General features: G+C 30.1%; 1 protein-coding gene across 9 annotated transcripts in view; it reads right to left on the reverse strand.

Annotated features, from left to right (window-relative positions):
* Positions 1 to 297: 297 nt before the first annotated feature.
* The window catches only part of LOC142320636 (neuropeptide CCHamide-2 receptor-like), a 126258-nt gene continuing 107976 nt past the window's right edge, over positions 298 to 18579 (reverse strand). For all 9 annotated transcript variants that reach the window (XM_075358706.1, XM_075358722.1, XM_075358688.1 and 6 more), the window contains one exon: positions 298 to 1631. In XM_075358706.1, the coding sequence (XP_075214821.1) occupies positions 521 to 1627 (1107 nt within the window). In that variant the 5' untranslated portion in view covers positions 1628 to 1631 and the 3' untranslated portion in view covers positions 298 to 520. The remainder of the gene's footprint in view (positions 1632 to 18579) is intronic.

An 18579-nucleotide genomic window follows, 5' to 3' on the forward strand; every position in this document is an offset into this window, starting at 1 on the left:
ATGAATTACTCGTTATTATAAACTAAGTTTGAATTACTTCATTACTATATCTTCTGTAGTTAAAAAATAAGTTTCCCTAATAAAATATATTTCTCGTCATGCTTCCGTAGTTGAAAAGCTTGATGGTCTCTTTCTTATAATTCGTTAAAAGTATATTATATTTAAATTTAATATACAGGAAAAAGGACTTTATTCAACTAATACTGTTTGCTAAAAGCTATAATATTCAACCTGGGTTAAAAATAAATACCATTCATAAAACCCTTATCCACAAAAACAACCACATGTATAATAATATTCTGTATTTTATTGTTAAATTTTCATTAGCTTTTGGTCATATAATACATTTTTAAAATCATATTTTTTTATAGGAACTAGTTATTTGCCTCATATTATGATAATAGATAGAAAAATAATTTACATTAAAATACTACAAATCATAAATAATAGGTACAAAATTACCGATTATAAAGCAAATAAATATCTACTCGCTTTCACATTTTACGCATCTAATAAACCGTCAAGTCTTTTCAGCATGACTGATCGTATAGTGACTAGTAATTACGGAATTATGACGTCGACATGTCGAACTATTCATATGAACTAAAGTCATATCGTTTAACTGACTAGATTGTTTAATACAGCAGAATAAATATCTGTTGAAGTGTTTACGAAAAGCTTTACTCACGCAGTACAACGCGATAGGATTAATACATGAATTAATGAAAGTTAAACAAAAACCTACAATGCGAAATGCATTCCAGTATTCGTCAAATTCGTCTCGAGAATGAGGATAAAAATGGAACCACAACATAAATATATGCATGGGAAGAAAACATATTATGAATACGATGACGAAAGCGAGAACAACCTTTGCTACTTTCTTACGAGCTTGAACTTGATTCGATTGACCTTGTTGTTCACCCGGCATATTCCGAGTAGTAAGCACAAGATGGCGTGCCATCAGCACATAAAATCCTCCTATAATACATAGCGGTACGGCATAATAGGCAAGAAACTTAAATAATACTATAGTTTTTGCATAAGATGTTCCAAATTCATCTGGAAAAGGAGTACAATATTCTATAGTTCCGTTATTAGTCAGCGTGGTAGAATGAACTTTAGAAAATATTGCAGCCGGTAACGCCAGAAGTAAAGAAAATACCCAGATCGCAAGAGCTGTGACAATGGTAAGAGGTTTTGTGACGTGTCGGCGAATAGGATTTACAATCGCGCAATAACGTTCTGCGCTTAAAGCAGTAAGTGTGAATACTGAAACTCCAATGGATATATCTTTTGAAGCTTCTTGTAATCTACATATTAATTCACCCCAGGGCCACGATTCTATCGTATAAACCAAAGATGTGAACGGTACACACGTTACGATTACCAACAGATCACCGAGGGCGAGGCTGAGGATGTAAGTATTCGGCACATTTCGCATGGTTCTGTGCCTTGCAAATATCAATACTAGCGTACCATTACCTAATGCACCGACCAGGAATATGAGTGCAAATAAAACAGGAACAATATATGTTTCTGGTCGTTGGGAATACGGTACATATCCATCATCTGTATAATTTTTATATGTTGTGCCATCCTCAAGAGCTCCGTATTCATTATCCATATTCCTGGAACAGAAAATAAACACAATTATTTCTTTAATTTATGAAAAATCCATAAAATGAAAGTATTACGAGGCTCGGCTGATAAAATCTTTTACACTAGCATGATACACGGAGACAAAAGGTACTATCGAGTTGGCCGTAACAGCACATATTAGCTAAAGTCCCTATCTACAAACTTGCGATAATGCGTTGAAATCAGTTTACCCGTTTGTTTTCAGTAACAGTTAAAATGGAGTCGAGTACGGCCAATATGTCAACACGGTTAAAACAGCGCACAGTGATTGAATTTTTAACAGCAGAAAATGTGAATCCTGCAAATATGTCTCATCGTTTAAAAAGCTGTTTACGGTAGTGAAACTGTTGGTAGGCAGGAGTTGAAATTTTGCAAATGTAAGGTTCGTAAAGCAATAATTGAAGCCACACGTCTCAGCGGACGACCAGTTTTTTGCGACTCACGAGAAACATCGAAAGGAGGTGGACGATTTGCTTCAAAGTGACCGGCAAATCACCCAGAAACGCATCGCTATTCAGTTAGGTATATCTAAAGAATAAATAGGCCATATTATCGAACATTTGAGTTATCGTAAAATATGTGCACGATGGGTACTGCGCAAATTCTCTGATGGCTCTCCGCAAGCTGAAGTTTGAGCCTATTCCGCATCCGCCATATTCGCCGGATTTTGACTTCCACTTCTTCCCTCATCTCAAGATGGATATCAAAGATAATTATACTACCGACGATGAAGTGAAAGAAGCTGTGGCCACTTGGATCCGAGAAAACCCGCCATAATGTTTCAGTGACGGAATGCAGAAACTTGACACACGTTGGGAAAAGTGTATCAGTGTAAACGGGGATTATATTGAAAAATAAATACTGCATTTTGTAGCTAAGGTATTGCACATTTATTCATTTTTTATTTCATTCCAATATCTCTTTTCATTCCCATGAGTGCACACATATGAATTTGCACATATGTGCAAAATTTATCAGCTGAGCCTCGCATTAGTGTTATGGAAATAAATAACTAATTTGTTTATAGACGTTAATCATTTGCAAAAGTGTCTACTATTTATAGAAATACACAAAGAAAAGTTCTGTATTTTTTTTTACTTATCTCCAACGTAGAAATTAAGGCAACAGTGTATTGGTGAAAACCAAAAACTACCATATGTATGAGTGGAGATCGTGCTACTAAAGCCTAAATAAAGTCTTTTCACATTCATTTGAACTTTAAAATCTTGCTAAGAATACATAATTTTCTAATAAAATAATACAACTAAAATAATTTATGAATTACAGTCCTATTATATTATTGGAGTAATACATAAAACACTGTTCAACTTAATAAGAGATATATTCTCAATTATATGGAACAAAAAACGAAAGGAAAAATTCAGCATTAAACAACGGAATTGCCAATGGTGTACTAATACGTACCAGAATTATTATTAAAACTGTTGAAAAAAAATTGTATCTGTGGTTAGATGCTATGTATATGTACAGAAATGAATACTTCTGTAACTGTGTTTACTTTTGTAAAATTACCTTAAATATTAATTATCACATAAATAAATCTAATTAAGTTATTTTCCTCTACAGTACCATTTTATGATAAATTCTACTGTTATGAACGTGATATAACGATAATAATTTATATAAGCACAACTGTTAATTACATTTTAATCATCTACATGTTTGTGTTGATAGATGATAGGCTTTACAAATGCGTGGAATAATTTATGGAAAATAACATTAAATATGTTTTCCTTAAATACAAAGAAAACTCTCAAGAGAGTCAGCTACTCTAGGATTAGGAAAACTGAGTGAAATATAAAGCAAAAGGCAGCAGTCAGGAAAATGTTAAAGAGGATTAGGAAAATGAATGGGAGGAAACAAAATAAGCGAAAGAAAATCTAGGTATTATCTAAAAGATGGAAATTATAGAAAACATACAAACGATTTAACGATAAAATTAACGTGATTAAATAAACGCAACAGAGAATAAAAATTAACTCAAGATACTCTTAGTTGTTGCAATGCCACTGTTAGTAAAGAAAAGCAATTTATATTTATAAAAGAAACTTTTCCTCATATTTTTTTAACTAGTAGTTTTCAGTTCTATGCTCATCAGTAATTAATTATCTATATCCAAACTTATGGGATAGAGTATTTTTACCTAATTTTATTTTTACTCTAACTTTACTACCGTTAGTTTAAAAAAAACATCGAAAGCTTAAGAGCTTGTACGTTTTAATAACCCAAAAATTTTATTCTCAGCTCTATTGTAAAACAATCATAGAAATAAAACTTACGGTGATTTTAAGTAAATCATTCTTTTAGCTGTAAATAGGTAAACAAGAGTATTTTAATTAGACGAGTACTAGTCTGGTAATTTAAATACAAATCTGATCTTATATTCACTGACTTGTTTACGATCAAATAATGGTGCTTTCAAGAATCTACAAACAATTCTTAAGATCGTGTTGCTTTACGTATAAATATATATTTTAAATATTCTTTTCTCTTATTATTATCATCTGATTTCAAAGTATGATAAGATCGATAAGTGCAGCTTATCGATCTTGAATAATTTAAAAATAATATTAAATGGTATGCTGGATGACAAATTTTGACTAATTAAATATTAAATGTTATAGACCTAAAAAAACATTCCAAAACCATGAAGTCATCAACGTAAAAATTTAAAACAGTAAAATGAAAAAAAAGAGTTTTTTGAAACCTGAAACTTAGTTTTAGTATTTTCTTAATGGAATAGAAAACTTTAAGGTTTATGACTTTGTGGAAATTGGACACCAGATCTGGAAGTAAAGTGCTGAATAAAAAACCCTCATAAAGTTTTTATGAAGTTTAAAAGAGTTCTTACATGAAGATGTAAATCTTAGATTCCCGTTCTACCCTATAAAATTTTGTATGTATCTAATACTTCGTACGAAAAAAAATCTTGCATTTAAAAATACTCTAAAATAAATACGATCAAAAATATTAAATGGTAAAATTTGTTTTATTACTTAATATCTTCATAATAAGGATTTACAAGGAGAAAGAGTTCTGCAGTCAGTGGATAATATTTTCTACTTATTTTCAGGGATAAATTCAGGAATTATTATCAACTCATTACATATTTCAAATAAAAAATTAAATTATATACATGTAATTTAAAATTATAAACAAACTTTACCATTAAATTTTAAAGAAAATATAATCTAAAATCTTAATAAGAGCGATTTCATAGCGGTTATAACCCTAAGTAAAATAACAATGTGGACGAGTGCGGTAAGCGTACCTTCTCACGATAAACCTTAATAATAATTAAAAACAGAATAATGAATGTATCAAATGGGAAAATTAAAATTATTACAGCAGGGTAACCAGTGTCTTCCATAAACAAAAATGTACAATCATCTGGAAATAAATAAAATTTAGCCAGAATGGTTTCATTCCAAATAGAAAAGTAAAATTGAAGAACACTAAAATAGGACCAACTATATACATATCGTCACCAATGGATAGTAGTCATTAGTAGAAAGATTACATAAATATGGATTTGCATTGGGTAGTTGGAAACTGAAAGAAGAAAGTGTATGACGTGGGTGGAGAACTAAAACGCCATTGATGAAAAAAATATATTTTTTTTCTGGAATAAGAATTTCATACAAGGATCCATACGGTGAAATGGTAAGGAAATATGCAATGGTATTGAGAAACTAGAAAAGAAACGGTAGTACGATATGATGTAGAGAAACGTGAAGTATATTACGTAGGATAAATGGAAAAGGAATGGTAAAATGAGAAAAATTGAGAATAAGGGTGGTAAAATGTTACACGCGAAGAAAGAAGTAAGAGAAAAATAGAAGGAATTCGTGGAAGACCTGATTATGAATGAGAGAAACCTGAACAATTAAACATAGAAAAGGAATGGGAGATAACTGAAGAGAACAAAGAACCATCGATATTAAAATGTGAAGGATAGAAATCAGTTAAATAAATGAAGAATAAAAAATCGACTTATGTGGATAAACCTCCCATAGAATTGTGTAACTACTAAATGCATTATGTATTTCACCGACTTTGTTCATACTTTATATTGAAGATACGATAAAGAATATATTTGAGGAAAGAGAAGAAGGAATAATTTTAGGAGCACGAAAAATAAGATGCTAAGAATTGGTGATGATATGATAATTCTAGCTGATATCAGACGCACTTCAAAGATTATTATTAGCCCTGTAGGAATGAATGAAAGAGTATCAAATGAAGATAAATATAGGAAAAACTAGCACTTGAAACAAACAAAAGAGAGGATTTAGGTAAAGTAAAAGAAGAATAGAAAAAAAAAAATTACAAATATTTAGGGACTGTGATGACAGAGAACTGAAAGAGTGCAATAAAATAAAATGAAAAAATAGTGAAGGCAAAAGAAGTCTTCAGTGTAAAGAGGAAATTATTAATTACTAATTCGTCAAAAAATGCTACGTATGGAGCATCCTCTTATATGGATGTGAAACATGGAAGATGAGGAAGAGGGATAGAATTGAGGCTTTTGAGATGTGCATATACAAAAACATGGGGAAAGTAAGATGGATAGATAAAGTAAAAAATGAGGTGATAATGAATAGGATTAAAAAAGAAACGCAATTTGACGGGAAGTAAAAAAAAGAAGGACAATTTTATGATACGTGGTTAGAAGTGGAATCTTGTTAACTGCTTTGGAAGGCTCAGTGGAAGAAGAAAGAAAGTGAAGATGAAGAAGGATGAAGCTAATAAAAAAGGTAAAAATTGGAAACTACAAGGGAACAAAAGAGAAGGCTTGGAACAGAAACAGATTGAGTCAGCGGTTTCAAAAATATTAAACTTTAATTATTTTTGTAATAGAAAACAATATGGAATTATCAATATAACTACACATCTGTACATCAGTTTTCTTTGTCATATATGTAATAAAAAAATAAACGACAATCAATAATTTATAATTGATTGATTTAATTACAAATAATTTTTATTTCAGTATTTTTTTTTGTTATTGGTATGATTTAAAATAATATATAATTTATAAAACAAAATCAAATTAGATAAATCAAAAATAAGAATAAGTAAATAATATATTAGTAACATAAATATATATTTACTTTCTTTATGAGTAGTTTATTTATTTCAAATACAACTATATAAAACAATTAACACACGGATATTTTAATAAATTAATAATAAATTATTATGAAAAAAACCTTGAGAGATTGTTATAAAACTCGCATAGAATTTTTGTGAAACTGAAATCTAATTTTCAATGATAAAACTGAAAAATATTTTGACGAACAAAAGCGTACTTTTTTATTGATTTAGATAATCATTTTAAACATAAAATAAATTAATACAAAATTTTGTAGATTGGTTGGTTAAATCAGAAAAAAATGATTAAAAAAACGATAAAAAATGAAAAACATAGTTAAAAATAATATGAATCAAATCCCATTATTTCAAGTTTATTGACAACTCCTTATTTAAAAAATACGTTTTTGGATAACCTTTTCTTGTAACATGGCGGTTATTGCTTAAAAGTAACTTTTTAAAATTTATCTATTATGAATGAATTTTATTAACGTTTTTTCAACTGAGAAATACAGTATAATTTTTAAAAACTTTTTTCTTCAAATTTTACTATCAAAACAGGGCTTCCCCGTCGTTCACAGTTTTTTATTAATTTTTTTTTTTTAACTGATGGTAAATTCACCGCAGAAGCTTACAAAGAAGCATATTCTTGGAAATGTGAAAATGGAAATTTGTAACGTATGAAAATTGCCGTGCCTGACTGGGATTCAAACATAGGACCTCTGAATGAAAGGTCGAGGCACGATCATTCCTATTTACCCATTAGAAAAAAAAATCTTATCAAAAAACCTACTTGACTAAAAATGACAGATTATAGAATTTCAAGCTAATTCAAAGACAATTTTAAAAATTCAATCGCAGCTCCGACAACCATTTTCTGGTACTAGATTTTGTAATCTACTCGATGGAAGATGCATAAGAGAAGAATTTCATGTAACAAACTGAAGTGACCCATAAAATTTAGAATATTATAGAAGCAAGATGTGGGCTAATCAATTTTAATTTTAAGCCGTTGGTCAGGAATATAAATGTGCACTATTCCTATGTAATACAGAAGAGCAAGAGGGTATTTTTTATTTTGTTGCTCGATGCCCTGTCCTTGCGTAGGGGAGTTGCTAGCTAGAGTAAATTGAACTGTCACGTGATTTATTTATAGAACTTTTGAACGGAAAAGACTGGAATAAGCTGGTAAACTATTGTAGAGATGCGTGGCATTATAGATGGGAACTAGTTGGGGAATTCAATTTATTAACTGCTTAGAACTTCAACTTAAAATGATTTTAATATTATGTATGGCAGTGGAACAATATTTCTCGTTTTTAGTTTTAATATCAATATTTATGTTTCATATTTCTTTCTATCTGAGTTTCAGTTATTTTAAGTAAAGGAAGACAAACTTAAATTTATTGAAGGTATTATTGTTGAATGAAGTAAAAGTAAATGTAATTCGTAAATTGTCAAACAGAAAATATAATTTCTTTGCAGTTTTTCTAATTTTGTCAAATTTAGTTTATTTTATTGTTTTTAAAATTCAGTTGTGTTATTTATAATATGAGTAAATTTGATCTATTTTGCATTAAAGGAAATCTTTTATTTCTCGAAGATAATTATAGTAAGATAATATTACCAGTAATAATTTTAATGTTATATCTGTGTATCAATAACATTTTATCTCTGTTTATAATTCTATTAATATTACTAAGCAGTGTTTTTCTATCATAGTTAATATTATTTTATGTTACAGTAATATCCCAAATTTTTATCTGACGTTTTTTATATTAACCTGTAAAGTGTGTACTTATTATTTGTTGTGAATTATATAAGAAATTATTTGTTGTAAGTAATGTATTTTATAACGAAATATTGATAAATCAGTAATGTTGTTATTATTAATTTAAAACTAGATAACTTATAAATGATGAAAACTATATAAATTATTATTATTTTTATTATATTCTCTACTTAAAAGATGAATATTATATTTTATATCAGGCAAAAAAAAAAGTATTTAGTATCTGCTTGAATAAAATTTTACCGATTGTACTGAAAGCGAATAATACTTTAAGCAGAAAATGAAATATTGTTATATTCGCTGATTACACAAAAGAGATTATCAGGAATCTAAAATATAATAATGAACAACTAGTTATCGTATCCCAGAAAGAATGAAAAATACCATTTACAAAAAAAAAAAGGCTAATAGAACAAACGACCAGTTTACGTACAGATGAATTGCTCTCAAAGGGTATATGAACAGAACGAGAGAAGAGGGTTTGAGTAAGCGTTTGGTAAGGGGGATAAACTTAAGTATAGGCACGCCTTTCTAAAAACATGACTTAGTATCTACATACCGATACCTTCTTTATCAATATTAATTTTATAGATTGCAAAACACAATTAATTTTCTTTAACAATTAATAGTTGCCTTCAACGATGGTAAATAATTTATAACAATATGCAAATCATTAATAAATCAAAAATATTGCACCGGTAATACGAGGATCCTGATTATAAGGGAACTTTTAAGTTTAGATAATCGGTAATATGAAATAATTATTCGTGGAAATATGAAACAATAAGAAAAACAAATTATTAAAAATATTACTTAACAGTTAAAAAAAGCGCATTGAAATTTTGTAGAACTTGTATTGCTGCTAAAACATCTATAACTTGTCTTAAACCATCTAACCTGTTTGTAATATAATACGAGTATTCAAGGGAAAATTTTTCTCAAGACTTGATCATCCAGTAATATCTTAATATGACACTCGAGTTTTAATTTAATCCATCGGAGAAAAAATATGGATCAAAGAAGGGCATCTGAGTGTTATACTGTGACTTTAAATTGTCTTAATTATAGTTTAATTACATCATCCTGTTATTACAACTTTAATTCCATCCTGCTAAGGATAATTAATAAATATGTAGTTGTATTAACTTCATTTTTAACTCAAACCATAAATATTTTTCAAGGTTTTAAAATTTTATTATATTGTATAAATAATTAAATTTTTATTTTAAACTCTATATTTACATGAAGTAGATTACATCTTTAGAAAATAAATCATAAATATTAAATTATAAGATAAAAACTGATCTTTTACAGTCAATATTAATTATTTAAATGCAAACATATAAAATAAAATTTAAGGTAAATTAATTTATCAAACATGGTACGGCTGATATGTTAAATAAATATTTTATAAATTAATATAATCCACCTTACCAGCACGTTGATATGTACTCTAGATCTTTCGGCTTACTTGGAAGCCATCATCAGGAGTTAAAATTAATGCATTTAAAGTCAAAAGGTAAAATAATTAATTTAACTATAGTTAAAATTTAAAAACAGTAATTAGGTATTATATTATTTAATGTGTCTTTACGATATAATTCTAATTTTATAAGGTAAATACCCTCCTCTATGAATCATGAGACCTTGCCGTTGGTGAGGGGGATTGAATACTCAGTGATACAGAGTAGCTGGACTGAAGGTGCAACCTTATCGGAGAGGTATCTGTTGAGAGCCAGACTAAGGAATGATTCCTGAAAGAGGGCAGCAGCTCTTTCAGTAGTTGTTAGGGGCGTGAGTCAGGACGACTTAAACGGCCATATCAACATCACTCATTTCTCTGAGTACTGCGCAGCTGAAAGCAATGGAAAACTACAGCTGCTTTTTTCCAAGAAAATGTAGCTCTCTGCATTTTCAAATAGCAATGATGGAGGCGCCTTCCTTGGTAAAATATTCCGGAGGTAAACTAGTCCCCCGTTCGGATCTCCGGGTGGGGACTACTAAGGAGGGGGTCACCAGAAAATTAAAAAATAATATTCTACGAGTCGGAGCGTGGAATGTTAGAAGTTTAAAAAAGGTTGGTAGGCTGGAAAATTTAAAAAGAGAAATGGATAGGATAAATGTGGATGTAGTAGGAATTAGTGAGGTTCGGTGGGAAGAGGAAGGCGACTTTTGGTCAGGTGATTTTAGAGTAATAAACTCAGCTTCAAATAATGGGCAGGCAGGAGTAGGTTTCATAATGAACAAGAAGATAGAGAAGAGAGTAGAATATTTCAAAACGCATAGCAATAGAATCATTGTAATAAGGATAAAATCAAAACCTAAACCGACAACGATTGTTAACGTCTATGTGCCTACAAGCGCCCATGATGATGATGAGGTAGAGTGTGTATACGAAGAGATTGATGAAGTAATTAAACACGTAAAAAGATATGAAAATTTAATAATAGTTGGAGATTGGAATGCAAGCATTGGAAAGGGCAAGGAAGGAAATATAGTAGGTGAATACGGGCTGGGCAAAAGGAATGAAAGAGGGGACAGACTTATAGAGTTTTGCACAAAGTATAATTTAGTAATTGCTAACACCCAATTTAAAAATCATAATAGAAGAATATACACTTGGAAAAAGCCAGGCGGTACTGCAAGGTATCAGATAGATTATATCATGGTTAAGCAAAGATTTAGGAATCAACTCGTTGACTGCAAAACTAACCCTGGAGCAGACATTGATAGCGAACATAATTTGGTGATAATGAAATGTAAATTGGGATTTAAAAACCTGAAGAAAAGGTGTCAGATGAATCGGTGGAATTTAGAGAAGCTTGAGGAAGAGGAGGTAAAGAAGATTTTTGAGGAGGACATCGCAAGAGGTCTGAGAAAAAGATAAGGTAGAAAATGTAGACGAAGAATTGGAGAATGTTAAAAAGGAGAAACAATAGGAGAAAAGGAGGGAGAAACAATACTGAGATCTGAATTTAAGAGAGCATTAAAAGATTTGAATAGCAGAAAGGCAGAAAGGCTCCTGGAATAGACGGAATACCTGTAGAATTACTGCGATGTGCAGGTGAGGAAGCGATTGATAGATTATACAAGCTGGTATGCAATATTTATGAAAAAGGGGAAGTTTCGTCAGACTTCAAAAAAAGTATTATAGTCATGATACCAAAGAAAGCAGGGGCAGATAAATGTGAAGAGTAGAGAACAATTAGTTTAACTAGTCATGCATCAAAAATCTTAACTAGAATTCTATACAGAAGAATTGAGAGAAGAGTGGAAGAAGTGCTAGGAGAAGACCAATTTAGTTTCAGGAAAAGTATAGGGACAAGGGAAGCAATTTTAGGCCTCAGATTAATAGTAAAAGGAAGATTAAAGAAAAACAAACCAACATACTTGGCATTTATAGACCTAGAAAAGGCATTCGATAACGTAGACTGGAATAAAATGTTCAGCATTTTAAAAAAATTAGGGTTGAAATACAGAGATAGAAGAACAATTGATAACATGTACAGGAACCAAACAGCAACAGTAATAATCGAAGAACATAAGAAAGAAGCCGTAATAAGAAAGGGAGTCCGACAAGGATGTTCCCTATCCCCGTTACTTTTTAATCTTTACATGGAACTAGCAGTTAATGATGTTAAAGAACAATTTATATTCGGAGTAACAGTACAAGGTGAAAAGATAAAGATGCTACGATTTGCTGATGATATAGTAATTCTAGCCGAGAGTAAAAAGGATTTAGAAGAAACAATGAACAGCATAGATGAAGTCCTACGCAAGAACTATCGCATGAAAGTAAACAAGAAGAAAACAAAAGTAATGAAATGTAGTAGAAATAACAAAGATGGACCACTGAATGTGAAAATAGGAGGAGAAAAGATTATGGAGGTAGAAGAATTTTGTTATTTGGGAAGTAGAATTACCGAAGATGAACGAAGCAGGAGCGATATAAAATGCCGAATAGCACAAGCGAAACGAGCCTTCAGTAAAATATAATTTGTTTACATAAAAAATTAATTTAAATGTCAGGAAAAAATTTTTGAAAGTATATGTTTGGAGTGTCGCGTTATATGGAAGTGAAGCTTGGACAATCGGAGTATCTGAGAAGAAAAGATTAGAAGCTTTTGTGTTATATAAGAAATGTGGTGCTATAGGAGAATGTTAAAAATCAGATGGGTGGATAAAGTGACAAATGAAGAGGTATTGCGGCAAATAGATGAAGAAAGAAGCATTTGGAAAAATATAGTTAAAAGAAGAGACAGACTTATAGGCCACATTCTAAGGCATCCTGGAATAGTCGCTTTAATATTGGAAGGACAGGTAGAAGGAAAAAATTGTGTAGGCAGGCCACGTTTGGAATATGTAAAACAAATTGTTAGGGATGTAGGATGTAGGGGGTATACTGAAATGAAACGACTAGTACTAGATAGGGAATCTTGGAGAGCTGCATCAAACCAGTCAAATGACTGAAGCCAAAAAAAAGGTAAATACATTAAACATTAAAGATGACTACAAAATATTTCACCATCCAAAGATCGATCTTGAAAAATAATTTTAGTATATTCTCTTAAAGTACACGTCAAACTCGGTACAGATAAATATTGTTTTTTTTTGTTTTTTTTTTAAGATTAGTATTATTTAAAAATTTAGCAACACAAATTGCTGTACTTTTTATGTAGAAAAATCTTTTAATTAAAGATTTTCAAGATATCCTATAATCTTTTAGGAATTTATTAAAAATGGCAACGCAATCAATATTATGTAACCCTTTTCTTGTAAGCCGACGTTTTGTGTTGAGTTATACAAAAATTGTTACGTTGTTTGGTTTAGTAACGATATTGATATTTTTTAAGATCGCACAAGTATATAATATTAACACAAACATTAGTTTGAAAATAAAACTGTTTAATTATCGGTGTAAAGTGTTCATAAGTATGGGTGACGAATAAATGATCTGACTGCATTTTTTCAATATCGTGAAAATTAATTTTGGCTTTTTGATGGAGTTCAAGGAGATGGCAATAAAGTATACATAAACATAACAAATAATTAATAATGGGGCCGAGGTTAGCGTTTTTTTCCTTTTTAAGGAGTTTCAAAGCAAAATAATGCGGTTTATTTTGTTACAATCGATATCAAATTGATCATCCAAATGAATTTGTCTTCTAATGAAACACAAAGAAATTTCATTGCATGGTGACATAAATACTATCTTTAAGAGAAATTTTATCCGCACTACCATCATTTTTACCTCTACCTGAGAAGCACAATGCAACTGTTTTAATATATTGAAAGTTATATAACTTTAGTTTATCCATTGAATAATTTTTATTCACTACTTAATTTTTATTCAACTACTTCTTTAAAGTCGGTGAGATATGACGTTAACCAATCATTAGAGTCTCTCTATAAAAAAGTCCACTAAATTTTTCATCAGTGATAAATGGAATTAAATCGAATGGTTTACTGAGATCTCAAAAAATTGAAAATGGAATCTTTTTTTTATCTATGCAGTTTAAAATACGGAATTCCAAAATAATGGGAAATGATTGTGTCAGTAGACATTTTATTCCTAAAACCATGTTGAAAATTTATTAATATACTTTTATGGTTTATATAATTTTCAAGAAATGTTACGAGTAAAATATATTCATAAATTTTCAAATACTTTAGAAAACACGGAAAATAATGAAATCAGCCTATAATTTTTTTTCATTAAATTGTAAATTTTTTTAAGAGGAGGAATTAAAACCGGAAGTTTTAAGAAAGCTGAAAAATACTCCGTTACAGAAATATTCGATAATTAAGTTTTTAAGAAGAATAATAACAACATAAATCTACGATTTAATTAAAAATACTGGCAGGAATTTCAAAAATTCTCACTAAATATTTACTCTTTACTTTTTGAAGTTTAATTTACTGGATATCAATAGAAACAAAAATACCGATTTATCAATAAAACCATTCAAAGTGAACGTCGTTGTTTGAGGTGGATCAATATTGTTGTTTGAAATGCTCCGAATGATATTATTAAATTCCTCTTCTACCTGAATAGAGCGTTGAAAATTGAGTCCTTTTGTATTTTTGGTGAAGTTATCTAGTTTTATTTCCAAAACCGTCTACTAGTTTTAAATTTATTGTTTATTTTAAGTAGATTATAATAAAACAATCTTTTTTTAGCAGTATGAATAACTTCAGCTTAAATTTGTTTGTCACTTTTCAATAAATTCCGAAGTTGTAAGGTAAATAATATTTTTAAATTTCAGTGCGATTTTTTAAATGTAGATTTAAATTCGTTAAAACACTTTTCTATTAGCTCTTATTTTCTATTACTTTCTTTTTAACTGGCAGGGTCCTTACTCAGGTCTGTTATACCAGTCTTGTTACAATATAATATACCTTCTCAAACTCATTTGAACCTTAAAATAACTTTCTATATATCTAAAGAGATTAATTTCCGAATTGATTTTGTGGTACTTTTGCTCCTTTGGATGGTTATTCTATTATGTTTCTATCCCTTAATGTTTTATAAAAATAATTTAACAGTTCCTTAAAAGTTTCTCTGATTTCGATTTATTATTTTTATATTTTTGTTAATATTACGAATTAGGATACGATCACAATGCTAGACTTGGTATTGTCAACTTAACGGCAGTATTTTATATCTCACAAAACAAAATCTGATCTAGTGTAATTACAAATGTTAGTTATGCCGAAATGTTTTAAAATATAGAGATTTGTTTTTATTTTAATAAATACAAACAACTCAATTTTGTAATTCCAACCCAATGTGATTTTGGCATGCAGAAGAATATTAGAATTTTTTTTTTCTTTAATGTGTGAACGTTAGCAAATCACTGATTTCTTGAATTTAAATTTGGAAATTTTGTAATTAGTGATAAGTTTTCAACACAACTCAAGTTATTAATACTACTGTTAATTATAAGTAATTACAACTCTGTTAAAGAAGAGAGATTAATTAACGTTTCTGCTGCTGATATGTTGGTTTTGTGCTCATGCTCTTATATTCGTATCGCTTTTTGAACTGACTTTCCACATTAATGTTATAATTAGAATAGAATCCATTTCCACTTTGATATTTATTGTGATTAAGGGATCGACTTTGCAAATTTGTGTTTTTAAGTAGTTTATCATTGAAAATATAACACCACTGTTTTTCTGGAGTGAAAATTATTGAATCAGCCCAAATAAATAACTAACCTATTCTGAAATAGTTTAATACATTTTAATAAAAAGTTCTCTTTAATCCAATATAAAATTTATAAAGATTTATCAAAATTATCAATTTAGTAAAATGTTTTTAATAACACAAATATTCATTCGGATTTTATATTAGTTTTTCACTGTTGAATTAGTAAATACCAAATTGATTCAAATTTAATATTAATTTATGGAACCTAAAATAATGAATTTTAATTTTAACACAAAAAAGTTATTAATTTCTTTCGTATAAGTTAGCAAGAGAAAAAAAAGAATGTTTTAAGATAAAAGATGTTACACTAATTATATATGTGTGGTAGAATTTAGAGCTAGTGTGGACTGTATTTTTTTTTGATGAGATGATAGATGATGAAATGAAGCAACGCTATGTTCTTGAATCGTTGTATTTAATTTCTTTACACCCTTGACGTTTTAATTGAATTACAGTAGTTACATTAAACTTAAGAATGTATGATAATTTAGTCATAATTGAACTTGAACATTATCAAGAAACTGTGAGTCCCCCTTGGACTGAAGTGAAAACACGACCGCACTGTGCGGGATCCTGACGTAGAATATAACTAACACTAATTGTCCATCCGGATGAAATGAAAAATGCGACCGCACTCGGCAGGATTCTAACGTAGATTACTAGTACGAGCCTCACCTTCCGGTTAGCGCTAGCACTCACTAGATCGCAGCACCGGTCAGCTCGACGTGGAACGGAACAGTATGTAAAGAGTGCCCCATGAAGAAATGGAGAAACCTCCAGAGAACGTTCTACTGGTGATGATAATGAAAAAATTTCATATAACCAGATCTGGAAACGCTTTATTTTCGAGTTATAGTTACTGAAAGATTTCACCCGGATTTCAGTATTAATAAAAAGAAGCCCTTGTGACCCAAATTAAGGAGAAGGTTGGTGATTTCTTACGTAATTTAAGTGGGGAAAGAGGATAAAACAGGTCCTACAATTGTAATTTCAATAATTTTTATAATATTTGACGTAAAACACAAAACTCGGGTCAAAACAAAATCTGACATAAAAAAAAGTTTTTTTTTAGCTTTGTAGTACTACAGATTTTTTCTAAGTTTTATTTACTAATGAAGCCTCTTTTATGAGAAAGGGAGTCTTGAGTTCAAAAAGTAATCATTTATGGAGCAAAAACTGCACATGGTACTATGGAAACTATTATCTAACGCAGATTTCACATTAATGTTTGATGTAGCATTATGTATGACAAAATTCTGGGACCATGGTTTTCATGAAAATCATACACGAGATATATACGTTCATTTCATGAAAAATAGTTTCCCGGCTTTTTTGGAGGATTTACCTTTACATACAAGATTGCAAATGATTTTTGTAAACGATGTTGCAACGAAACGTTTATTTAGTAGCTAGAAATCACTTAAATGCTAATTTCTTAAACTGGGTTGGACGTAGTGGACTAATCGATTGGCAATCCCGATTACTTAATTTAACGCCAATAGATTACATCATTTGGGACCATATGAAAACGATAGTATATAAAAAAAATTTATACTAAAGAAGAGTTACGCATTAAAAATATGAAATACTATTAAATTTATTCGAAACGATCCTGAGATGATACGGAATGCCACCGGAAATATTTTACGTCCGACAGAGTGCTGGGTGTTTCATTTTAACTTCGGGGGTCCCCCATGCCATCATGGGGGACCCTCGAAGTTTGACGAAGGGAGCGAGGCAAAGGGTATGCGCCAGGCATGCCTTGAGCCGGGTAGGTCAGGACCGAGAAGGGCAGCATCCTCGCTGAGGGATTCTTCGGCCCTTCTGAACAGGTGGTCGAATTGCTTCTATGACCCAAGGGAGACCACGATGGGTTAAGTCTTACAGGACAATTTATAGGGGGATAGTCAACTGCCACGGCATCCTGCGGCAACTGATGTAATGCTTAATGGCATTTGCGGTTGCCTGGGGGTTCTTAAAACTATATAAGGAAGTAAAAAGAAAATGGGAGGCCGCTTTTGTTCATTTATATTTCTGTATTTCATTTGTTTTTTTTTAATTTTTAATATCAGGGCTCTTTACACCCTGTAAGTGTTTAAAGTGTTATTATATGTGCTTACCTATATGCTTTGTGTTGTTTTTTAGTGTTTTTAAATAAAATGTAAGGGTCCTTTTCATCCTTACATATGACATACCTGATGGTGATTTGAACCCCCTTTTAAAGAATGTGACGAGGGCTAAAGACCTTAGAAGTCGATGCCCGTATAACACAAAAAAAATTAAAATAAAATAATGGCAGAACATAACGCACAATTTTTGTTTTATAAATTTTGTTTTGTGAAGTTCAACACTCAGGCGGAATTATTCACCCTGCTATATTATAATGCATATATATTTTGATATAATAACCTGTAAATGTTGATGAAATCAAATAAATATTTTACTTATTTTTATATTCCATAAACTATTTATTTCACTATTTTTCTTAAAATATTTCCTTTTCTATATTCGAACTCCCCTTTTCTACACTACTACTGCTTAGGTTCTGTTTTTATTAAATGATTAAAGTTATTTAAAGATTCACGTATTCTCGTCGACGTCAGAACTTGAAGCTTTTAATTAAGGATTTAAAGTTTGTCTTAAATAGATTAGCATATGCATAACTGTTAATGTAAAAAAAAATTAAAGCAATGATTGTAAATCAGTTCAATTTGTATGAACAAGTGTGTTTGATGGTCTGTGATTTTTAATGAAAAGGACGATAAAATTTTGAAAACTTTTTTGAAAAGGACGATGAAAACTTTTTAATTTATTATCA

This window comes from Lycorma delicatula, chromosome 1 (assembly GCF_047948215.1).
Source record: "Lycorma delicatula isolate Av1 chromosome 1, ASM4794821v1, whole genome shotgun sequence".
In the NCBI taxonomy this organism is placed as follows: Eukaryota; Metazoa; Arthropoda; class Insecta; order Hemiptera; family Fulgoridae; genus Lycorma; species Lycorma delicatula.